Source organism: Rana temporaria, chromosome 5 (genome assembly GCF_905171775.1).
Source record: "Rana temporaria chromosome 5, aRanTem1.1, whole genome shotgun sequence".
In the NCBI taxonomy this organism is placed as follows: domain Eukaryota; kingdom Metazoa; phylum Chordata; class Amphibia; order Anura; family Ranidae; genus Rana; species Rana temporaria.
Genome location: NC_053493.1, coordinates 362377312 through 362403853, shown reverse-complemented (window position 1 = coordinate 362403853; position 26542 = coordinate 362377312). Strand labels below are relative to the sequence as shown.

The following is a 26542-nucleotide window of genomic DNA, read 5'->3' as shown; positions in this document are numbered from 1 at the left end:
GCCGGGAACGGATTCTCCTGACAACGGAAGGTCGTCCATGACAGCGCCCGTACAGGTCCGTCTGTCAGTTTTTTTTGCGGACCTGTACGGGCACTCCGTGATCCTCTATGGAGCCGCGGATGTCAGCGGTAACATGCCCGCTGAAATCCGACCCGCTCCGATAAAGTGTGACGGAGGAAAAAACTACTTTTCCTTCCGTCTGGCGTCTGGCGGATCGGGTGAACACAGACATATGATCGTTGTTCATCTGATCCCCCCATAGGGGGGAGCCGAGAAAAGACAGGGCGGTCCCTGCACAGTGTGCGGGGACCGCCCTGTCATCCGCCGGCTCAGCGGGGATCAACGGAGCGATCCCCGCTGTGCAAGCGGAGGTGCACGGGGCGGATCATTACTGATCCGCCCAGTGTAAAAGAGGCCTAAGTGTTCTAATAAGAAAAGCTGCAGGGTCTGCATCCCTTTAGAATCCTTTAACCCTTGGGAAGTATCTCTCACCTAGATTTCATATTGCAGGGGATGCGTAAAATCTGACTTGGAGGTGCAGGACTTCTGTGAAAATCAGTGAACCAATCAAATAAGCAGGAAACAACATTTCTTAAGGGCAAACTGTACACCGAATGTGTACAGCAGGTCTCCACGTTGTCAATTTGCATTGAACTTTACAGAAAATTGCAGCGGCTACAGATTGAAAAAGAAAAGTAATTTTTAATAACATTAAATTACATCACGGCTTGTGGAGCCATTGTATATGCTATATTTGCTATATTTTTTGGAATTGCCATCTAAGCTTTATGACCCAAGTTTAATAAAGATCTTTATTCTAGTCACTGTGATTTCTGCCCTATCAGCATATATCAAAAGTGTTCTATAGCCATTTTGCATGGCTGAATAGAGATCCATTTTTTTTAAAGAGCGAGATAAAAAGTTCTGCAGCGTAATGATGTGTCCCCCGTTGACCTACACCCAACTGTGCATATTCTTTTTCAGAAGGATGTAAATGGCATCTTCATACAGGGAGGGAAAAAAAAACAGTAAAAGAAAGTGCATGAAAAACATCCTAGAGGGATGCATGACAGAGCTGTGTATCAAAACGGAGGAAAAAAATCTTATAAAAGAGTAGCCTGGAAAAAAAAAGCATAAATCCTTTCAAATGATCTGTGATGCTTGACTTCTTTGTTCTGCTAAAAACAGCTTTAAAATGGGAGCCTTCAATAGAGATTAGTATATGTAGGTTGAGAAATGCAGGGCTTTGAGCTTTGAGGACTTTACAGAATAAAAGTTTGCAAAGGCCGCCACATTCACTTCCATCACGTATGTACGCGGTTAAAGGAAGATGGAAGAGAGAGTGTGAAGACCAGAATGTCCACTTCACATCTCAAGAGAGTTCTTGCATTATCTTTCTAACATTGTCAGAAAAGTGTTTTCCCCAGGGAACTGTTACCACAAGGATAAACGGTAATATCACAAGGATGCCTATCAGGCAACAGCTTCTACCACTATTTATTAAACAAATGGTTTTACTGCATTTTTTTATACACATGTGAAAGATCAGCTGAAAGTAAATATGTGCAATGTGTGTTAAAAATTCAAACACCCTTAAATTCTATGTACAGTTTACGATTATCCATACCACATGGCCAAATGTTTGTGAACACCAGACAGCAATCCTATTATGTTTACAAAAGTATATACACCCCTCTAAATTATTGGGTTTAGGCAGGGGCAGCCCGTCCATTAAGGGCGCCGCCCCCCTATCCATGCCTTCGGCCCCATTCAGGACGCCGGACACATGAATTCCAATGGGGAGTGGGTGTTTTTTTGAAGCACAGATTAGAGCCGGAGGGGGTGTGAGAATAGCCAACGAATATTCCCTATTCTCACGCTGAATCTCCTTTCCTCCAATCAGGAAGCGCGTTTGAGACCCGTTTCCCAATTGGCCGAAAAAAGGAGAAGCATTCTGATCAAGGAGGAGGAAGGAGACGGAAGTCACAGAGCAGGGGAAGGAGGAGCTACTCGTGATGCCCGCCGCCGTTATGCCTGTGGAGGAGAGCAGGTGAAGACGACCATGATTGTCTGCTATGGATGGGGTAAATGCACCCGACTGACCAACCAACCCGACCAGGGGTGGGGGGGGGTTTTGCGGGTGCACCACTCCCCCCCTAAAAAAATGACCACCAGCCGCTACTGGGTTCTGGTGTTGCCAGTGAAGGACACCGTTAAAGCTGAACTCCAGGCTAAACAAATATTTTCCATATACAGCACAAGAGGCGTGTGTATTCTTACCTTAATTTTGGTGTCTTTTGCCCATCGGCTCCAGATCTATGCAATGATCCAGGAGAAGACAAGCCCTGCACTTAGGAGTTTCCTGTAATAAAGACCGTTCTCGATGCTCTCCCTCCTTGTGCAGGGTGACCGGTCTTGTATCCACCCCCTGTCGTTTTCTGAAGGCATTTTCTAGTGGGAGAACCACAACAGCTCCATGCTTTGCACAGGCTATGTACAACACAGAACTGATTCCACCACTACTTTTATAAGGTAATATCCAGCTTTGTAGAGGCAATTAGTGCACACTGCACACTAACTAACTAGTGCTCTTCCAATTTGTGGAAACAGTTTGAATGAACTGAATGTGCACACATTCCCACAGACACACACTAAAATCTTGTGGAAAGCCTTCTCAGAACAGTAGAAGCTGTTATAGCTGTAAAGGGGAGGCCAACTTCATATTATTGACCAATGGTTTGAATCGGGGTATCCAACAAACTCATTTAGGTGTGAAAATCAGGTGCCCACAAACTTGACAATTTAGTGTATGCAAGTTATTTGTTCATTATCTATGCATCTGGTTTCCATTTAGCAACAGTGTATATTGTTGTGCCTTGCTCATCTTCTTATCTCAATGCAGGGTCAGTCTGAGTTAAAGCAATAGATTATTGATATGAATCATCCACATTATTCCTGGTACACCATATGATCTAGGCTGCTTAGGTTTTAGGTCACACAAGATCTTTTACTCAAAATGTTATTCAGTCATGCCAATATTTGCCCTATAAATGTATGTGGCACAAGAGGCAATCTTAAAGTCATTGTAAAGTCTTGCTTTCTTTAAAAATAACAAACAAGTTCTACTTACCTGCTCTGTGTAGTGGTTTTGCACAAAGCAGCCCAGATCCTCCTCTTCTCGGGTCCCTCTTCGACTCTCCTGGCTTCTGGCCCCTCCCTCCTGTCGCATGCCCCCACAAGCATCTTGCTATGGGGGCACCCGAGCCAAGCTGTAGCTCTGTGTTTTCATTCAGACATGGAGCCCCGTCTCAGCCCCACACCCTCTCTCTTCTGATTTGCTAACTGACTGATTGACAGCAGCGGGAGCCAATGGTGCCACTGCTGTGTCTCAGCCAATCATTCCTGGCCAAGACACTTGTGGACATCTTTGGGTAGTGATGGGGCTCAGGTAAGTATTAGGGGTTGTGGGGGCGGCTGCCGCACACAGAAGGCTTTTTTATTTTAATGCATAGAATGCATTAAGATGAAAAACCTTCTGCCTTTACAAGCCCTTTAAGGTATTTTTTTGGCCTTGTTTCATGTAGAGTTTAACCCCCGCTTGCGGCCGAAAAAGGGTTAAAAGCCCCCGCAAAACGCCGCTACAGTGGTGCTTTGCCGTCGATGCCCATTGATTTCCAAGGTGCTTTACAGGTGCTATTTTTAGTGATATAGCGCCTGTAAAGCGCCCCAGTGTGAAAGGGGCCTTACATTTAGAGAGCTGCAGGAACACACTAAAAACACAATGGTGGGAAGGCGGGATGGGGGCACAACAAGCAGCATCTGGCACTCCCAGAAGTTACGGATGTTAAAGATTATTTTCCAATAATTTGTATTGCGGATAGTGAAGATTCTAGTAGCACTGCTAACTCCAAGTATAAATGGTGAGTTTTAAAACTTTTCCAGAGTGGCATTTAATTAAACAGCGTAAAAAAGGGCAGTGTTACTTTAATTGTCTGATGTAATGCTATATGCACCCATGTGACTGATTTATAGAGGCTTGATCCTGCGACACTGCCCAAAGTATGTCACAGAGGATTTACCTCCTGTTTACCACATTATAGGGCTAGTACAGCAAATTTTAAGATGCGTGAGGCCACAGTGATGAGTTAGATTGTGGTGTATATAGCTGTGCTCCTTCCTGGGCCATGTTGGAAGAAGGGGAATTGTCTTGGGCCACGCATAAAATACACTTAAAGTGGATGTAAATGTAGATAATACGATTTCCTATAACCTGTGCCCAGTCTTGCCACACATAGTTAATCCAGCTCTAAACGAACCACTTGTATTGTTCAGTGAACATTAACAGACTTCCAGATAAAAACCTGTCTAAATAAAAAGTCCTTTCCGTCTCCTTGCTTCCAGTGACAGGGTTTTTACATATCTCGTGCACTAGCTTGGACACATGCACATTCTTGGATGTTTATCATAATATGCGGGGTGACCTACAGTTCATTGTGAGAGGTAATGTATGTCACTCAAAGCAAGGGGACGGAAAGGACTTTTTATTTAGACAGGTTTTTATCTGGAAGTCTGTTAATTTTAACTGAACAATAAAAAAAGAGGATTGCTCAGAGCTGGATTAACTCTGTGTGGCAAGACTGGGCACAGATGAAAGGAAATCTTATTCTCTACATTGTGACATAAAAAAAAAAAATGTTGGGTTTACATCCACTTTAAGGATAGCCGATGAGCAGAAAAAGTCGAGCAGATAGGTTATCGAGCAATGATACAGATAATGTATATTTTATATAAATATTTTATATCATAATAGTAAAAGAGGGCAACATAAAACTAGTGTGATAGTTGACACTGTTTTTGATAAACGGACGCAGATATACAGTTCGATAGATGGAGTAGCAATTCTCATTGTATTCTCAAGGTGCTCATCAGATATTTTGGTCCCAATTTTGCCCTTCATGTGCTTCATCCTTGAAAATAGTTTCTCACAAATAAGGGTGCTGATGAAAATTGATGACATGAATAAGGCGTGATTGTGAAGAGTGGGAGATTTTTCTTTGGGAAGATAAAACTTATAAAAGTCCAGTAAAGAGACACTGCCCAATTGTTCCTTGGCTGCATGTGTTTGCCAAGTGTAAACGCATTTTTACAAAAAATTTAAAAAAATCTAAATATTTAAGTATGTTTACGATTTTGTGTATCCATAGCCGTCTTGGGCCACTGGTTGGACACTCCTGCTCTAAATAGTTTAGTGCTCAATATTAATCAATTCGATTTTATCCTTGTCTTTGGAGCATGTTTTCTTAAATATGTTTTTATCAAGACCTTTACAACTGTGAATGGCATGCACGTTAAAAGGTAACCTATCATGTATTTTCTGTGAATACTCATTGCGAGTTAAAATTAGTGGCCCGGATTCAGATACAAGATACGCCGTTGTATCTCTGAGTGCGGGCCGTCGTATCTATGCGCCTGATTCAGAGAATCAGTTACGCATAGATATCCCTAAGATCCGACTGGTGTAAGTGTCTTACACCGTTGTATCTTAAGCTGCATAATCAAGCTGGCCGCTAGGTGGCGCTTCCGTAAAATTGCGCAAGGAATATGCTAATTAGGTATTTACGCCGATTCCGAATCGTATGTCCCGCCGGCGCATTTTTTTACGTTGTTTACGTTAGTCTTTTTTCAGCGTATAGTTACCCCTGCTATATGAGGCGTAGCTAATGTTAAGTATGGACGTCGTTCCCGCGCCGAGTTTTAAAAATGTTACGTCGTTTGCGTAAGTCGTTCGCGAATAGGGCTGGACGTCATTTACGTTCACGTCGATGGAGCAATGCACACTGGGATATTTCATGAACGGCGCATGCGTCGTTCAAAAAAACGTCAAAAACGCGGGGTCATCCTAAATTTAAATAATACACGCCCACAACATCCCCATTTGAATTAGGCGGGCTTACGCCGCCACACATACGTTACGCCGCCGTAACTAAGGGCGCAAGTTCTATCTGCATAGGGAACTTGCGCCCAAAGTTACAGCGGCGTAACGTATCTAAGATACGTTACACCCACAGATAGAGCATTCTATCTGAATCCGGGCCAGTAAGTTTAGCTGGAAGAATTGTTGTGATTTTCAAATTTCTTCTTTCTGTGCATATTTTTAACAACTTATAGATGCACCCTCTAGTGGATTACTGTATGTCAGAAAGTGTAATCAACATCATTGCTGAGTGATTCCAGTGAGAAAATACAGTATATTACCAAAAGTATTTGGACATCTGCCTTACACGCACTTGAACTTTAATGGCACCCCAGCCTTAGTCCGTAGGGTTCAATATTGAGTTGGCCCACCCTTTGTAGCTATAACAGCTTCAACTCTTCTGGGAAGGCTGTCCACAAGGTTTAGGAGTGTGTTTGGAAGAATGGACGTAGAAGTGCATTTGTGAGGTCAGGCACTGATGTTGGATGAGAAGGCCTGGCTCGCAGTCTCCTCTCTAATTCATCTTAAAGGTGCTCTATCTGGTTGAAGTCAGGACTCCACCCTAAACTCGCTCATCCATGTTTTTATGGACCTTGCTTTGTACAATGGTCCAAATAATTTGGCGGAGGGGGGAGGGATTATGATGTGGGGTTGTTTTTCAGGGGTTGGGCTTAGCCCCTTAGTTCCAGCGAAGGGAACGCTTAAGATACCAAGATATTTTGGACAATTTAATGCTTCCAACTTTGTGGGACTGTGACTGTGCATGGTCAAACATTCCCATAGACACACTCCTAAACCTTGTGGACAGCCTTCCCAGATGAGTTGAAGCTGTTATAGCGGCAAAGGATGGGCCAATTTAATATTGAACCCTACAGACTAAGACTGGGATGCCATTAAAGTTTCTTGTGCCTTGAAAGCCAGGCATCCCAATATTTTTGGTAATAGTTTATTTATAGGATAAGGGATCTGGACAGTACAGTATATGTTCTCACTGAAAATCTATTTGCCTCTCGTCTCTTTAAAACATTCAAATGAGAGGAATTGGTAAAGCTCAATCAGTGAGCTGCACTAATCAAACAGAATCCCAATATTTTCATGATAAACATGGCTTCCCCCAGAAACATGCATTATTTAAATAATGAACACATAAATAATAACATACATCTGACCAAACATAGTATATGCATATCTATTACAGATATAAAAAATAAATCATATTTTTATAGTTACTAGTCTTTATTGACTGTTTTTGATTTTGTCTCTTTAATCGAGCAAGGTTCGCCAACGTCTTCACAAATACTGACTATGATGCTGAAGAGACAGATAAATTTAGACCCATGGACTGCCCTTTTTAGCAGACTATCTTCCAGACATTTAAAAGGTCAGAACAATCTCATTAAACAGTCTGAATGGTGATCAGATGCATCATAGACGTAGGTAGAAGAAACCCCTCCCACTACATGAATAATTATTGGCAACACTTGGTGGATCTACAGCATCTTCACCTACTGTAAACTCCAGAACAGTTAAACCTGAACAAATGTTTAACCCTGCAATACATCTATACCCCATAATACTTCACTATGGGTCTTTAAAGCATATCCAAACTCAAAAGCAAAAATGTAATATTTCAGATTACCAATTCTTAAATGTGGCTGCATTCATTTTTTTTATTTATTTTTTTACTTATTTTCTTTATTTTTACCTGGTGATACAGCCAGGACATGCATTATATTTCAACTTCCTTTAGCAGACCAAGCTGCCCAGCAAAAGTGGCCATCAGGGGGTTGAGACAAACCATTTATGGGGTGCTTACTATGGTCAGATTTTATTCATTTATAAATAACCTTTATCACAAAAGTATATATAAAACAAAAAGCTGTAACTGCGTATAAAGTGTTGGCTAGGGTTTGGTTTTAATTTGTTAGTCAAGTTAGCCTAAATCTGCTAGTCTAACCCTCCCACCTAGACTGACAAATCTGCTGTCCAAATGTGTTTCTATTGCTCCTCTATTCAGAGTGAAGACGCCCTAGGAAAGAAAGTGTGTAACTTGCCAAATCACCAGGTGAAAATGAAGAAAAAAATCTTAACCGCTTGCCGACTGCCACACGCACATTTACGTGGGCAGAATGGCACAGGCAGGCAAAGAAACATTTAATTTACGTTGCTTTAAACCTGCCCCCTAGCGGGCGCGTGCGGGGCGAGCCTCAGTCCCGCGATCTGGTCACGGAATGGCAGAATGGGGGGGATGTCTTTGTAAACAAGGAATCTCCCTGTTCTGCCTGGTGACACAGCACTGATCGTCTGGTCCCTCATCGGGAGCAGCAATCAGTGACGTGTCACAGTAAGCCTCGCCCCCTAACAGTTAGAATCACTCCCTCGGACACAGTTAACCCCTTCCCCACCCCCTACTGGTTAACCCCTTCCCTGTTAGTCACAATTATACAGTAATCAGTGCATTTTTATAGTACTGATCACTGTATAAATATAAATGGTCCTAAAATAGTGTCTGATGTGTCCGTCATATTGTCGCAATCATGATAAAAATCACAGATCGCTGCCAAAAAAAATGAATAATAAAAATGCCATAAAACTATCCCCTATTTTGTAGACAATATAACTTTTGCGCAAACCAATCAATATACGCCTATTGCAATTTTTTTTACCAAAAATATGTAAAAGAATACATATCGTCCTAAACTGAGAAAATATGTGCTTTTTTTCAAAAAAATTGGGGATATTTATTATAGCAAAAAGTACAAAATATTGCATTTTTTTTCAAAATTGTTGCTCTATTTTAGTTTATAGCGCAAAAAATAAAAACCACAGAGGTGATCAAATACCAACAAAAGAAAGCTCTATTTGTGGGAAGAAAAGGACGTCAATTTTGTTTGGGAGCCACGTCGCACGACAATTGATAGTTAAAGCGACACTGTGTCGAATCGCAAAAAGTGGCCCGGTCATTTGGCAGCCAAATGGTTCGGGGGTTAAGTGGTTAAACATGTTTTTGGGTTTAAATACACTTTAAACTGTATGTTTAGCCAAATCGTATATTATGCTATGGATAGAGTAGGAAACGATTAAAGTATAAGATAATTTCTTTTAAAAGAAAAATTATAAATGTGCATATTTTTGCAGGTACATAAATGTGCATTTATTATTTTTTTGCAATTTAATTTCACTTTCTGTCTACCTTTATTCCCTTATTTAATTTAGTCATACGCAGTCAAATTATGGGCTATAATAAAAAAAAATCTCAGCTAAATTTTATATATAAGAAACCTAGTGATCCTGCCAGTGAAAGGGCCTTCCACCAGGGTGACAACTCAAAATCACTGCAGCATTGTCACCCAGAGCAGACACTGCAGCTGTATGGACTACAAAACTGCATGGTTACGTACATAAAGGAATAGCGAGTTATCAGCATTGTCACCACTGTTAACCCTCTTAGTCAATTACAATCAATCAGGACATGCCAGGCTCTACCCCCAGGCTTTGCGAATATTAATGCCCACATAGCCTGAAGAGAAAGAGCAAACATAGCTGAATAAGTAGACCAGCAAGGTGACATGTATCTGAAGTAAATGATGTAGGGTGCACTCTTGGATCCCTCTTGGATCCCTCTTCCCACCCATAAATTACTGGACCCGTTTCAAATCAGGCTTCCGTCCGGGTCACGGAACAGAAACGGCGCTGGTCAAAATATGGGATGACGCTCTAGAGGCCACAGACGAAGGAGAATCTAGTCTCCTGATACTGCTGGACCTAAGTGCGGCTTTTGACACTGTAGACCACGGACTACTACTGCATAGGCTAGCTGAAGTAGCCAGAGTCGCGGAAGGTGATCTACCCTGGTTCTCCTCCTTCTTGGAAAACCGATCACAAACTGTGAAACTGGGGTCTTTCACTTCTGAAAAACGTACGGTGTCTTGCGGAGTCCCTCAGGGATCTCCCTTGTCGCCCGCATTGTTTAATATCTATCTTCGCCCTCTCTTTCAAATCATCAGTAACCAGAAGTTACTTTACCACTTCTATGCAGACGACGCACAACTGTATTTCTGCATCTGCAACAAAAAGGATCATTCTCTTGGACTAGAGAAATGCCTCACTCTAATAGATAACTGGATGACAAACAGTTATCTTAAACTCAATGGTTCGAAAACAGAACTTCTCCTGTTTCACGCTAACCGGAAAAGTCACCCCGCGTCAACATGGACTCCCCCACCCATTCTGGGCAAAACTATCTCCCCTAGCACCAAAGTCAAAAGTCTCGGAGTCATTTTTGACACCTACATGACAATGGATGCACAAATAGGGTCAGTAGTCAGCGGATCCCACCATCTGCTGCGCCTACTACTCAGACTCACCCCCTTTATCCCGAAAGAGGACATTGCAGTCGTGGTGGGAACAATTATCAATTCCAGACTTGACTACGCAAATGCCCTCTATCTAGGACTCCCCAAATACCGAATCACTCGTCTGCAAGTCGTTCAAAATACGGCTGCTCGACTAGTGACCGGTAAAAAACCATGGGAATCAATCTCACCTTCATTGAGATCCCTTCATTGGTTGCCAGTAATAGACAGAATCACTTTCAAGACACTCTGCCTAATCCATAAGTGTATTCAAGGAAACGCCCCCCAATATCTATGCGAAAAAATAAAAACCCATAACCCCATACGTGTTCTGCGATCCACCAATCAAAACCTACTCCAGATACCCAAAGCCAAATACAAGTCTAAAGGAGATCGAAGATTTGCAGTCCAGGGACCTCGCCTGTGGAATGCACTACCAACCACCATCCGACTGGAGTCGGACCACTTGGCCTTCAGGAGAAAGATTAAAACCTATCTCTTCTGAGGTCAAGGGGTTCCTTACCCATGAAATGGATACAGCGCCCAGAGGCGATTCAGTTTGCATGTGTTGCGCTTTACAAGTTTCTCACTCACAAGGAGCTCTGCAAAAAAGAGGGTTTTATTGCGTCTATAACAAGGAGAAAAAAAGAAATAAAAAAAAAACAGAAGGCACCTACCGAGGTGGGGACCATGGCCATAAGCATAGGAGATATCCCCTAAAAAACTTCAAAGTTCCAAGGACATATCCCCCAAGTTGCTCCACAGCCTATTTGGCAAAAAACAGCTGTTCTGGCTCTCTCTAATATTACAGTAATGTTTGGAACCTTCATTAAGCTTGGACCATGAAGAAGGGAACAACCCCCCCCCCCCTAAAGCTTGTCCATGAAAAATTATGTTAGTACAAATAAAAAAAGTATCAAAAAAAGTATCACAGACAGTACTCAATTTTCTCTGAACCTTCACGAAGAAATACTATGCGACAACAATATGGTTATATGGCACTTACTCTTTCATTTCATTTATGTACAGGTTTTCATTAGATCCTAACCCCGGGCAAACAACTAAAAAAACACACTTGCAAGTGTAATTCTGTCCAATCCCTTACACTGCCCTAGCAGACATCACAGACAGATCATTAAATTAAATGTTTCTACTGCCGTTAAACCAACTACAGGCTCCTCCCCCACCTCCACCGGCAGGAAGTGGATCCTGAATGCTGTAGAATCTGGAAGCGCCCGCTACAGAATTATTCTGTGAGGACAGATTGGGGGCGAATATTTATTGTCCTGAAAGTTTACCTGGTAGAGGACTTTGCTCAACTGGTGAGTAGGTGAGTCTCAAGGGGAGAGTGCCAAACAAGGGGGAAGCATTGCAGCTGGAGCTGGGGTTTTCTTTTCGTTTTTTTTTTTTAACCACTTAAGCCCTGTGCCATTTTGTTGCTAAAGGACCAGGTCCCTTTTTGCGATTCGGCACTGCATCGATTTAACTGACAATAGCGCGGTCGTGCGACGTGGCACCCAAACAAAATTGACGTCCTTTTTCCCCCACAAATGGAGCTTTCTTTTGGTGGTATTTGATCACCTCTGCGTTTTTTGAAAATTTTGAAAAAAAAAATATTTTTAACTTTTTGCTATATTAAATATTCCACAAAAATATATGTAAAAAAATGTATTTATCAGTTTAGGCCGCTATGTATTCTTCTACATATTTTTGGTAAAAAAAGTTGCAATAAGCATATATTGATTGGTTTGTGAAAAAGTTATAGCGTCTACAAAATAGGAGATAGTTTTATGGCATTTTTATTATTCATTTTTTTTATTAGTAACGGCAGCGATTTTTATAGTGACTGTGACATTATGGCGGACACATCAGACACTTTTGACACTATTTTGGGACCATTGTCATTTATACAGCCATCAGCGAAAAAAAAAAATGCACGGATTACTGTGTAAATGACACTGGCAGGAAAAGGGTTAAGTGTGTCCTAGAGAGTGATTCTAACAGTAGGGACAGGGAGCAGTAGATCAGTGTCCTGTCACTAGGCAGAACAGGGAAATGCCTTGTTTACATAGGCATCGCCGTGTTCTGCAGCTCCATGACACGATCGCGGGACACCGGCGGACATAGAGTCCTCGGGTCCTGTGGGCACAGTTATGGAGCTCGCCGCACACGAGAGCCCGCACGGTGGCAAATTCAAAGCAACGTACAGGTACGTTGCTTTGCGCAGCTGTGCCATTCTACTGACGTATATCAGCATTACCTGGTTGGCAAGTGGTTAAAAAGATTACTAAAGTAGTGCTTTACTACGAAAATGTGCTTTAAAGTGGATGTAAACCCACTCTCATCCTTTCTAAACTACTGCCATAGTGCTGATCTATAAGGATATACATGCCTCCTGCATGTATCCTTACCTGTCAAATGTCTCCCCTCTGTCTGTTATAAGAACTGAAAAACTGCAGATTCTGTGGGTGGATCTGTTGTCTGGAGCTCGGTGGGAGTCATGATGTCAGTAGACTCCCCGTTCATCTCTACACTCCCCTTGTCAACATGCATTTTCTGTTGTGTATTCCTTACACTAAATTCTGCTATGATCACTAACATCCAGTCAAAATCCAGAAAAAAAAACACATGACTTCAAAAAAGGAGTGGGGGTGGGAATTAAAAAATGAAGATGAAAGGAAATCTTACATTGTACATTGTGACATAAAAAAAAAAAATGTGGGTTTACATCCACTTAAAAAAGCAATTTAACATATCTTAGCTAATATTTATATATATATATATATATATATATATATATATATATATATATATATATATATAACCACTTGACGACCTCCTCATGTAGATATACGTCAGCAGAATGGCACGGACAGGCACATGTACGTACCTGTACGTCCTCTGCTTGACGTGGGTCGGGGGTCCGCGAACCAACCGTTAAACGATTATTGCGATTTTTTTTACCAAAAATAGGTAGAAGAATACGTATCGGCCTAAATTGAGGGAAAAAAAAATGTTATATATGTTTTTGGGGGATATTTATTATAGCAAAAAGTAAAAAAATAATTGAATTTTTTTCAAAATTGTCGCTCTATTTTTGTTTATAGCGCAAATAATAAAAACCGCAGAGGTGATCAAATACCACAAAAAGAAAGCTCTATTTGTGGGGAAAAAAGGACGCCAATTTTGTTTGGGAGCCACGTCGCACGACTGCGCAATTGTCTGTTAAAGCGACGCAGTCCCGAACTGTAAAAACCCCTTGGGTCTTTAGGCAACATATTGGTCCGGGGCTTAAGTGGATATATACACACACACACAAACACACACACACACACACATATACCAAGCAACCTTTCACCTTTTCCCCTGCTGTTTTCCGACTGTTGTACTGAGATGGTCTGCTGATTAAAAAATTCCTTTTTGATGACTGACAAATCCATCTTCAAACACAGGATTAGTTGTATCAAAGTAAGCATCCCTAGAATGTGCATTCTTCTCATTCACAACTCCTAGCTCACATTCGTCCTGTAATTTTACACAAAATCATTTGCCCTTATCACACTTTATTAAAATGCCTTCCTGATTTTAAGCATAGCTATTTGAAAAAAAACATGTACTTGAAAAGCCTATATAACATCAATGTATTTTAAGAACTGAATATAGTGTTGTTTTATCAAATAGCAAGAATGACGTGCACCTAAAATGAATCTGGGATGACATTTGTCATATAAAAAGGAACTGCTTGCAGCCTGTCTGTCTTTCCTCTGCCCTTATTTATTCCTTCTGTTCCCTTCTAAAGAGTTCAGGGAATCCCTAGCCTCTATGGAAGTAGATTATGCTGGTTCAAACAAGTCTCAGCATTGTCCTGTAAGCCTAGGGTGTGAACCCTGACCTATGGGGGTAGGCAATATGCCTTAAAAAACATCAACAAAATTCCAAGGACGTATCTGATATGTCACCCTGCTGGCCCTATTTGGCAAAACCCACCTGCTTTAACTTTCTCTGTATGAGGCTGGGTTCATGCCTAGCGTCTCATGAACATGTTTTTTGTGCGTTTTTCATGCTACATATATAGGGCAGCCCGATTATTTCAATGAGCTGTCCTACATATGACAAACAAGCCAAAGAAGCTCCTGTCACAAACATAAATTTCCCAGCACACTTACCAGCTAGCCTGCACAAAAAAACAAAATTGACTAACAACTTAGGTTAAAATCAGAGGGTTTCGTTTACACACATTTGCAAATATATGTGTAAGCTGCATTGCCTACATCAAGGCTCCTTTTTAAAGGAATAGGGATGCATGAGCAGCAAAACCACAATAGCAGCTGAAGGTACCCAGTGTGTCCCCACAAGAGATTCAACCAACTTTGCAAATAAGTGGCAACCACTCCAATCTCTAAGTGACCTTTGCAGTAAAATGCACATGGAGGGGCAACGCACTAAAGCAAAAAAACTTGAAAAAAATGTCATAAACGCTATTCGAAAACGCGTCATGTTTTTAACAATGCTTTTTCCTAGCAGCAGCGCTAGCATTTTTTAAACGTCCTGTGTGCATGAGGCCTAAGAGCCGGTTCACACTGGGGCGACTCGTCAGGCGACTCAGCCACCTGACAAGTCGCGTCCCATTCTATTCAATAGAACCGTTCTAATAGGAGCGACGCAAGTCGCTCCAACTTAGAAAAAGGTTCTTGTACGACTTTGGGGGCGACTTGCATTGACTTCTATACAGAAGTCATTTTGCAAGTCGCCTTTGAAGTCGTCTTCAGGACGCCTTGCCGAGTCGCCCCCGAAGTCGTGCCGCTCCAGTGTGAACCGGCTCTAACAGTATTTTTTCACTTGCCAAACATATATAAAACAAAATGCTTTTATATAAACATATATAAACAATAGTATATTTAACAGACCAAAAAGGGAACAAATAATAATAGGAGGCCACCGTTTGGGTTTACACAAACTTTATATAATTGCAAAGTTATTGCAGAATAAACATGGCAGAACTTTAACCACTTCAGTACAGGGCATTTTCACCCCCTTCCTGCCCAGGGCAATTTTTTGTTTTCAGCGCTGTTGCACTGACAATTGCACGGTGGTGCGAGATTGTACCCTAACAAAATTGTTGATGTTGATGTCCTTCTTCCCCCCACAAATAGAGCTTTCTTTTGGTGGCATTTTACCACCTCTGTGGTCTTTATTTTTTGTGCTATGAACAAAAGCAGAGTGACAAGTTAAAAAAAAAAAAAAAGGTTTTTTATTTTTTGCTGTAATAAATATCCCATTAAAAAAAAAAGAATAATGATCATTTTTGTTCAGTTTATGACCTATATGTAGTATTCTACATATTTTTGGTAAAAAATAAAAAAAAAATCGCAATAAGCGTATATTGATTGGTTTGCGCAAAAGTTATAGAGTCTACAAAATAGGGGATAGATATATGGCATTTTTTTTTTTTTTACTAGTAATGGTAGCGATCTGCGATTTTTATTGCGACTGTGACATTGCAGCGGACACTTTTGACACTATTTTGGGACCATTCACATTTATACAGCGATCAGTGCTATAAAAATGCACTAATTACTGTATAAATGTGACTGGCAGTGAAGGGGTTAACATTAGGGGGAGATGAAGGGGTTAAATGTGTATCCTAGGGAGTGAATCTTAGTGTAGGGGGAGGGGACTCACAAGGGGAGGAGACCGATCAGTGTTCCTCTGTACTGGGAACACACCATCGGTCTCCTCTCCTCTGACAGGACATGGATCTGTGTGTTTACCCACACAGATCCACGGGCCTGGCTCTATTACCGGCAATCACGGGTGCCCCGGCGGACATGCGCACCGGCTCCCAAACGAAGTGGCGGGGGGCGCGCGCGCCCCCTAGACGGCAGGGAAGCCCAGGACGTCATATGACGCCCGCCCAGGATAGGAGATCCCTTCTGCGGACGTCATATGACTATACATGGGATGTGAAGTGGTTAAAATATTTATCTGATACAAAAGGGACACTTTTGCTGGACAGCTTGGTCTGGTAAAGGAAGTTAAAAAACAACAACAACAGATTTACTGGCCAGATCACCAGGTAATAAAATTATGTATCGGACAAAAAAAAAAAAAGAGTTCCACTTTAGGGAATATTATGGATGTCGGACTCATGTATGTTTGCAAGTGAGAAATACATTTAATGAAACTCTGAAACTAAATATGTCCTAAAATGCAGACAGTTGCTGAACTTGTGACTCAAAAATTCAGACAAGACCGGAGTCTCTGATAATTGCCGCAGTATATGTATAGAGACAAATATAGAGCTTTTTCCGCTTGTGATGCACGTCTAATCCAAGGACACATGAAGCACATCCAAGATCCAGTAGGACAGTCTACACTTATCACTAATGTTATCTTAACGTGTTTCTGCCAGATGTCTCCAAAGCAAAACTGTAAGAACTCTAGCTGTAAGCTGTCAGATATTATTACACTTGGCTCCGAGATGACGCATGGCTCTCATTCAGCACAGTTCCCAAAATATATATATATATATTGTTTGACTAGAGAGAAATGCTAGCCAGATCATGGCTCCCTTTGTCATTTTATTGCTTGTGCTCTGTCGGATTTCTTAAGAATTTGTTTGATGATGACATCCAGGGTGTGCTGGACGGAGCAATTGACAGGTACATTGAAGTAAAGCACCGCAGATATACATACTGTATCCTCTGTGAAGACATCCTAAAAGCATCAATCTTAGAACAGAATGTCATTTCAACGTGTCACTATAGAAGTGTTTACAGCTTTGCCAAGTGTCCCTGAAAGTGCACATAAGGCTGCTGTGAATGGAGCTAGACTAATACATTCTAAGAAAGCTTGGAGACAAGTACGATTCTTGTTAAATAATTACACAGACTTATTTAAAAGACCTTGTTTACAGCTGTGCATGTGCCATTTAAGGACACACTTTGCTAGTCTTTATTAAGACCATATTAACTTCAATGTGTTGCATGAATTTAAAGTGGACCTGAACTCAAAAGGAGAACATTTGCTATCATATACAGAAACATTAATTGTGCCTAAGACCCCTTTCACACTGAGCTGCCCCGTCCACTCGCGCTAAAGCGCCGCTTGTTTTAGCGCTGTTTAGGTGGTGCTTTTTTCCCTTTTGGGACGATAATGGGGCGCTTTTAACCAAACAAAAAAAAAGGTTACAAATTCCCATTTTGCAGCACTTTTAAATCACTTTTAAGGTGTTTTGAAAGCGCTGCCACTTCATTCCAATGGGCAGGGCATTTTGGGAGCGCTAAATACAGCGCTCCCTTTTCTCCTTGATGGCATAGAAGCTGTACCTGAGGACCTGCACCAGTGGCGGCTGGTGTTTTTTTTTTTTGGGGGGGGGGACAAATAACCACTCCTCTAGTCAGCCAGCGCACCAACAACACCCCCTGGTCGGACGGACAGATGGGGTAAGCTTGGCACATACCCCATCTAGGTAGCCTATGGGCGGGCAGGCAGCATGTCCTATGGATGGCCGCAGCATGTCCTAGCGTGATCCCCCTCCCTCCTTCTAGGCATCCAATAGTCGCCTGTCCTTTTGGCCAATCGGAAAATGGGTCTCACACACGATTCTAATTTGCCGGATTGAGGATCAATGTTTCAACAGCGAATGTTCATTCACTGTTGTAACACACCCGGGTGGGCTCTGGTAGCGTTATCTGTGACCCGAGCCCTCCCTATTTTGAAGCCTCTGGCTCTAATCAGGTACTTGGGGGGGGGAAAAACCTGGCCGCTGTAATTCAGACGCCCTGAAAGGGTCCAGATGCATGAATAGGGGCTGGCCGCGGCGGCTGTGGATAGATTCATGCTGTGCAATAATCTATCCATTGAATATAGGGGGTGGCCTGGAGAGAGGGGGCGGTGCCCCTAATGGACAGACTGCCACTGATCTGTACGGGCAAGAAACGTCCTGCTTCTATACCATTCATTCTGTAGATCTGTGCTTCTTAAATCTCTGCTACAGCTTCTTGATATCACCTCCAATCATCAGAGGTTCAGCTATGACATGAGTAAGCAAAATCCTGCTCCTCTAGCAAGATGACTGCTAAAGTAATTCGACCCCTATCACATGCAAGAAAAATAAAAGAAAACAATTTTTGCTTGCACATATTTGAATGATATTACATAATGCTTGTGAATATTGATTGGCATGACCTAACACCAGTTCCCCTTGTATCACATACCTGTTCTGGATATTTACTCCCAACAATCTCTGCCACTGTATTAAAGGAATCAGCATCAGGATGCTGGATAGCTCCCATTTTCAGTTGCACCACTATTTTGACAGCGCGTGACACCAATCGAGCCATCAGTTCAGCATCTTCTACTGTTATACATGCGGTGGGGATCTTGGGAACACCATTCTGGTAATCCTGCCATCCTGTGTGAGGGCTGCAAGACGTAAAAAATAAAAAATGAAAATTAGAGCAGAAACATTTTCAATAAACAGTATACTAATAGGACAGAACCAAGGTTCTTTCTTCTGACCTTCTCTTCTCCATCTACACCCCCAACCTTGGTCATTTGATAAACTCCCACACCTTTCATGACATCTCTATGCTGATGACACCCAAAAAATGTATCTACTTCCCACCTCACTCCTTCAGTCTCCTCTCGCATTATTAACCGACATATCAGTATGGATGTCACACCACTTCCTCAAACTCGATCTTTCTAAAACTGAGCTCATAATATTCCCCCATCCGTGCCCCCTGCCCTGACAATAATACAACCATCATGCCGCGTACACACGATTGGAAATTATGACAAGAAATGTCCGATGTGAGCTTTCGGTCGGAAATTCCAACTGTGTGTGCTCCATCGGACTTTTGCTGTCGGAATTTCCGCCAACAAAAGATTGAGAGCAGGTTCTCTATTTTTTCCGACAGAAAAAGTTCCTATGGAAAAATCTGCTCGTCTGTATGCAATTCCGACACGCAAAAAAACATGCAAGCTCAGAATCAATTAACAACAAAAACCTGGGGAATGCCCAGGGAAAAACCAAGCCTACTTACCGACCAGCTTGCAGAAAACCAATTAACCTGTCTACAGTATGCATTAAAAACAGGGGTACAGTCCGCACGCATTTGCAAACGCATGCGTGAGCCACAGAGCCGCGCCAAGGCACCCTGTAATATCTGTGGTCCTAACACTAAACAATGAGCGTCCCCACAGTGGAGGCACATGCATTTTAATGGATAGACAGGGGCAGGTGAACTGAAGGGAAGCCACCCCTCCTTTAAAGGTACAAGAGCACACCAAGCACCCAGCATATAGCACAATGGCTGCAAAGGTGTTGGTGCACTGATGGACCAATATAAACACCACAGGTGAAGCATAAACATGTCCACTGCCCCCGTCTATAGCTGGCCATAACAGTAAGTAGCATTGGAAGGCTAAAGCAGATAACAACAAAAACCTGGGGAATGCCCAGGGAAAAACCAAGCCTACTTACCGACCAGCTTGCAGAAAACCAATTAACCTGTCTACAGTATGCATTAAAAACAGGGGTTCAGTCCGCACGCATTTGCAAACGCATGCGTGAGCCACAGAGCCGCGCCAAGGCACCCTGTAATATCTGTGGTCCTAACACTAAACAATGAGCGTCCCCACAGTGGAGGCACATGCATTTTAATGGATAGACAGGGGCAGGTGAACTGAAGGGAAGCCACCCCTCCTTTAAAGGTACAAGCTCAGAATCAAGCAGACGAGCCCAACTGCCTATTGAACTTCATTGATCTTGGCTCGTCGTACGTCTTGTACAACAAGATTTGTGTATGCAACACAAGTTTGAGCCAACATTCCGTCAGAAAAAAATCAGGGTTTTCTTGTCGGAATTTCCAATTGTGTGTACGCGGCATCAGTCTTTTCCCTCATGTCAGGGTGCCATGTGTAACCCTGGACTCTGACCTGTCCACGTAGCCTTAAATCCAATCGCTGTCCAAAATATGCTTCTTGTTAATGGATGAAACCACTAAGCAACTCATTAACTCCCTTGTTAATCTCTCACCTTGACTATTGCAACTTCTTCCTCATAGGCCTACCTCTTCATAGGTTATCCCCCCCCTTCAGTCTATCATGAATGCTGCTGCCAGACTCATCCACCTTACCAACTGCACAGTGTCCACCATCCATCACTGCCAATTCCACCACTGGCTTCCGATTGCTCAGTGAATAGGATCCAAAGTACTAACTACTTCCAAAGTCATTCACAACTCTGCCTCAAGCTACATCACCAATCTTGTCTCAATACATCACCCAAACTATTCTCTCCGCACCTCCCAAGACCTCCTATTTTATAGCTCCCCTGTCTCCAGTGCCTTCCCCATCTTCTGGAACTCTCTACCCCAATTGTTCTGACTTTTATCCTACTCTGGACACTTTTGATCAATCCCTGAAAACTCATCTCCTCAGGGAAGCCTATCCTGCCTTCAGCTAACCACTAAATCTTTTATTTCTCCCATCATCTCATCCCTCACAGTTATTACTTTTTGTTCCACTTGCCCCTCCTAATTAGAGTGTAAGCTCTCAGGAGCAGTGCCTTCATGACACTATTGAATTGTATTTTACTGTACTGTCTCCCTTTATATTTCAAAGTGCTCTGCAAACTGTTGGCACCATATAACTCTTGTATTATTATAATAATAAGAATAAATAAGAGTATTTTATGTATACATTTTTTTTAATTATACACTAAAGCTAATTGTTGAACTCTTAATTCAGCATACTAGATGTACTACAGCTTGGTTAACCATTTTGTAAGATATTTAATGGGAGAATCCAAACAGATTTTGAATTGTAACCAAAACAAAGGACGATTGATAATTGGATGCTACTGAACATTCCTGGACATGATCTATACCTTATTATGTAAGCTCACAGTTAAGTCTCTGAAAGATGCTTTTAACGGCAAACTACATTAAGAGTAAATTTTTAAAGTTTGAGGTTTATACATTTTGTAAACTGATGCTTTAGGCCACATGTACACTGGGCATTTAACCCCTGGGCGTCCAATCCTAGTGTTTTCGCGCCCAGGTGGCACAGTTGCAGCGCCCAGCTAAGCTGTCTGCAGCCTGTCGAAATTTATGTATGGCTAAAAAATGGTGCAACTGGAAAAGGCTGGACACTGTATCGAGTGGTATGTTTAGCAACGTAGCATTCAGGAACGTATGCCAAGAACACAGTTTTTACACATTCTGGGCATACATCCCAGTCCATTTGGTCCAGCATCCAGCCACTGCATATTTTAGCCTGTCACAGAATTTGACAGGCTCCAAGCAGCAGAACTGGATGTTGCACTTGTCCTGGCACACAAAGACACCAGGATGGGATAAACAGGGGTAAATGCCCAGGGAGCATGTGACTTGACACACACATGCAGAATTTTTGCTTTTCAAATAAACATTTATTAAAGTAACAAAGTGTTACCAGAGCACTATGAGCTATCTAAAGAGACACCAAAGATGTTCCATTCTATTTGATTACAGTCCTTAAGAATGACTTCACGTCATGAAATTCTAATGACCTCTAGGCAATATAAATACACATACAATTCTTTGTTTTATGTGCAATACACATATAATCCTTTAATTTTAAAGCTGAACTCCAGGAATTCAGCTACTTTGCACAATGTGCTGGATTACCAGAGGTCAATTCCAATGAGGTGCATGCCACCTTGTGGACTCCTCTCTTTAGTTGAATTACCCAAGGGCTGTGGGTATAACAGTCACCATGCTTTCAGCACTCTGACGCTGGACCCTCAAATATCAGCTTCTGAGGTTGCAGAGTAGCATGCAGCCATTGTGCCTGCCCCTCCCCTCCTTCTACCTAATTACAGAGTGCTTTGTATTAGGTGACTCAGTCACAGGATACAAAGGCTTCTATGAATGAACACTGAAGGGGATGGATGGGCAGAGATGCTGTGAGTAATTAAAAAGAGGCAATTGATTGTAAAAAAAAAAAAATTATCGTTCTGGTTTTCCAACAAGATGGTAGACCATACCCAAATTTTTACTAAGGCTTACCATACACTGATAGATCTTTGTCATTCACCTGCAGGATAAATGGGGGAAAAAATCCACTCTGCTAGGCTATTATATTCAGATGTATCTGATTGGATGCAGTCCCTGTTCAATTGAAACATTTACACCCGCCTCCTTTAATGCAAAGGATATTGGGTGGGGGGTAGCTGACTGAGCCACCCATAAAAAAAATGTTGGCTGGTTCATCAAAAATATCGAAATTTGCACAGTGTAAAGGTCAGCCTAACAGGCTAATGGACAAACTGAATAACCTGTTCATCTGCATGCCAAAGAGACCCTCCACTTTCTGCAGGGCGTCGCACTAAATGGAACATCCTGCCCAAGACTGTGCATGTGCTACCACTGGCACCCCCTAAATTCAGGCCCTTATTCTGTGTTCCCCTTAAATTATGCAGTAAAAGCCATCAAGTCTGGTATGTAGTTTTAGGGGGAAGCCCACGCCATGTTTTTGTTGTGGGCCTAACCCCTCCCCCTTACAATTGATACTAGACTATCTAGGATGAATGTTGGGGGTATTCGTTTCCACATTGTTGAAAAACAGAATGAAGCAGAAGGTAATTAGAATTTAGTGGCAAATTTGTATTTTATTAAACTATTCCACAGGCTAGTCAAAGGCCTAAGAGCCCCTTTCACATGAGTCATATGAGATCCAGTCCTGCATTATACCAAAAATAGGAAAAAGGTCAAAGACTAAAGTCCAACATGTACTGGACAATAAGTGTAGGCCAGGGCCTGTCTAGACGCTGGTAGATAAATAAAGCAGGCTTCTTATTTGCAGTCAAATTTACAGTTATACTGCTGTAATATTAATAGCCAACTATATATTCCTGTACTCTTTTGGGGACAATTACTTCAACAGCAAAAGTTCCAAATTAATCTATTTAGGAGCCAAGAAAGAAATCGGCATAAAAGCATTCATCCAAGAGGCTGTGAATCCACACTAAATTGGACTTCATGGAAAAAAAACAGTAAAGACACTTTTATGACTTGATATTTAAAAAGTTAATTGAATGCAGGCATAACCCTCAGAAAATTTCATTATAGTTTACTCTAGAAGTATTCTGACTGTGCTAATAACTACAATGTGTCTGTGCAAAATAATATCCCATTAACAGAAATTAATTGAAAAATTGCAAAGCCTCGAAATGTCTCTAACCTGCCAGTCAGCTCTGAAGCCGGCTGTGTGCTGGTAAAGTAATTATATAATTAAAAAAAGAAAACGGGTACATTAAGCACCATTTACTAATGAAGGAATTCATCTGATCTTAAAGAGGACCTTCACCAAAAAAATGAAAGTACCACTCTCCCTCCTCTGAGGCCCTATTCACACCTAGTGATTTGGAATTCCAAATCATGCCAACATGCAAAGCGTTCAACCCGCGTTTAGGTGCCAATTATTCTTAAAGGCAACCTAAATGCAGTGTGATTTGACCACGATTTTTGCATGACAAAGACACACAGAAATCACAGCCAACTGTACGTGAAAAAAAAAACTGCACAAAGCTTATTGCCCAAAAAGGTGAAGGAGCTTATTTTGCGCAACATACGTAAATACGTGCAAATTGCCCACATTTAAAAAAAAAAATGTTTTGGGGGGGAATGGGTACCGTTGTTTGTTTTCCCAATACGTACCTAGGCAACAATGGTGCCGTTTACATTTTTAAAACCAGAGTGAAGTTCCTCTTTAAATTAGATCCAAGCTCTAACTGGATAACTTGTAGTTTGTGAAAGAACCAAACTAAACATTTACAAAGTAATTTTTTCATGAAATACTGGTGCCACCTTTTTTCATCCTCCCCCCCCCCCCCCCCATCTACTATTGATCCCCTCTAGCCTCTTTTAGCTACTTCCTGTATTCGTGCCTGCAATACAGCAACTGCATATCATAACTATAGACCAGGGTTTCTCAACCTTTTTTTCAGTCAAGGCACCCTTTAAAATGCTGCACAATCTTGAAGAACCCTATTCTAAAATGCAAAAATCTAATAATTATACATATCGCAGTAGCATTCACCCATATGGGCCACCCAACATTAGAGGTGATTTATTCCTCCACCCTTGCACACTGGTACTGACTAGTATTCAAGCGTTTCTCTTCTCCCTTCATTTCTTTCTCTCTCTCTGCTATTGTGACCCAGTGCTAAAAGAGTCAGGTAAGGGGCAAATAAGGATGTTGTGCAGGTGCCTGACTTCCCCCTTAGCAATTAATGAGGTCATTGGCAGACTTTGTATTAGAACTTTGGGCATTGTGCGAAAAGTTGTAATGCAGCACAATATAAGCCTGTGGCTTTGCATACCAAAAGGACAGGCTTGATCAAATCACTGGCTTGTTGATAATATTTGGACAAATTGGAGATGATTTACTACAACTGGAGAGTACAAAATCTGGTTCAGCTCTGCATAGAAACCAATCAGCTTCCAGTTTTTTTTTTGTCCAAGCTTAATTGAACAAGCTGAAGTTAGAATCTGATTGCCTACCATGCACAGCTGCACAAGATTTGGCACTCTTCAGGTTTAGTAAATCAACCCCATTATAGCAATTGTTATGCATTTTGCCAAGGCACCCCTGAAAAACCCAGAAGGCACCCTGGTTGAAAAAGGCTGCTCTAGACGGCTTCCCCATGTTGACAACATTGGACCTTGTCTTTGCAATGGGTGTGTCTGCGAGGCCGCTTGTGGTCTCCTCAGGGTGACCATGTTGACTCGTGTCCACAGGCAAAAGCACCTACAGTGGGCACATGAGCATCAGAATTGGATCAATGAGCAATAGAAGAAGGTGGCCGGGTCTGATGAATCATGCATCTCTTACCAGGGTAAGAGATGGCACCAGGATGCAGTATGGAAAGTGGACAAGCTGGTGGAGGCAGTGTGTTTATTTGGGCTGCTGGGAAACCTTGCCATGCACATGGATGTTACTTGGCAAATACCACCTTACCTAAACATTGTTTCTGACCAAATACACCTCTGAAATGAAATGGTATTCCCTGATGAGTGTCCTCTTTCAGCAGGATAATGAGCTCTGGCACACTGTAAAAATGGTTTAAGAATGGTTTGAGGAACACAATAAGGAGTTTAAGGTGTTGCACATCCATGGAAGCCTCTGGCAACTTACAGGACTTAAAGGATCCGATACTGACAGCATTGGAGCAGATATTACATCATACATAAGGTCTAGAGGCATCCATGCCATGATGGGTAAGGGCTGTTTTGGGGGTCCTACTCAAGTTAAGGTGCTTCATCATAATTTTATAGTGGACATTTCTCTCTCTCTCTGTGTGTGTGTGTGTGTGTGTGTGTGTGTGTGTGTGTGTGTGTGTGTGTGTGTGTGTGTGTGTATATATATATATATATATATATATATATATATATATATATTCACACACACACACACACACTATATTAACAAAATTATTGGGACGCCTACCTTTACACGCACATGAGCTTTAATGGCATCCCATATTGAGTTGGCTCACCCTTTGCAGCTATAACAGCTTTAACACTTCTAGGAAGGCTGTCCACAAGGTTTAGGAATGTGTCTATGGGAATTTTTGACCATTTTTCCAGAAGTGCATTTATGAGGTCAGGCACCGATGTTGGACAAGAAGGCCTGGCTAGCAGTCTCCGCTCCAATTCATCCCAAAGGTGTTCCATTCGGTTGAGGTCAGGACTGTGTGTAGGCCAGTCAAGTTCCTCTGCCCCAAATTTGCTCATCCATGTCTTTATGGGCCTTGTTTTGTGCAGTGGTCCAAATCATTTGGTGGAGTGGAGGAATATGGTGTGGGGTTGTTTTTCAGGGGTTGGGCTTAGCCCCATAGTTCCAGTGAAGGCAACTGTTAAGGAGTCGGTATACCAAGACATTTTGGGCAATTTCATGCTCCCAACTTTGTGGGAACAGCACCTTCCTGTAACATGACTGCGCATCAGTCATTTTTAGAACAGGATACACACAATATATATATATACATATATATACACACACACACACACACACACACATATACACACACATATACACACACACACACACACATTATATATATATATATATATATATATATATATATATATATATATATATATACACACACACACACACATTACACACACACACACACACACACACAGTGCTTGGTTGG

At 41.9% G+C, this 26542-nt stretch overlaps 1 protein-coding gene across 5 annotated transcripts in view; it reads right to left on the bottom strand.

Annotated features, from left to right (window-relative positions):
• CPQ (carboxypeptidase Q) overlaps nucleotides 1–26542 on the bottom strand; it is a 540701-nt gene that overhangs the window by 326666 nt on the left and 187493 nt on the right. For all 5 annotated transcript variants that reach the window (XM_040354748.1, XM_040354747.1, XM_040354749.1 and 2 more), the window contains exon 4: nucleotides 18549–18756. In XM_040354748.1, coding sequence (XP_040210682.1) covers nucleotides 18549–18756 — 208 coding nt within the window. The remainder of the gene's footprint in view (nucleotides 1–18548; nucleotides 18757–26542) is intronic.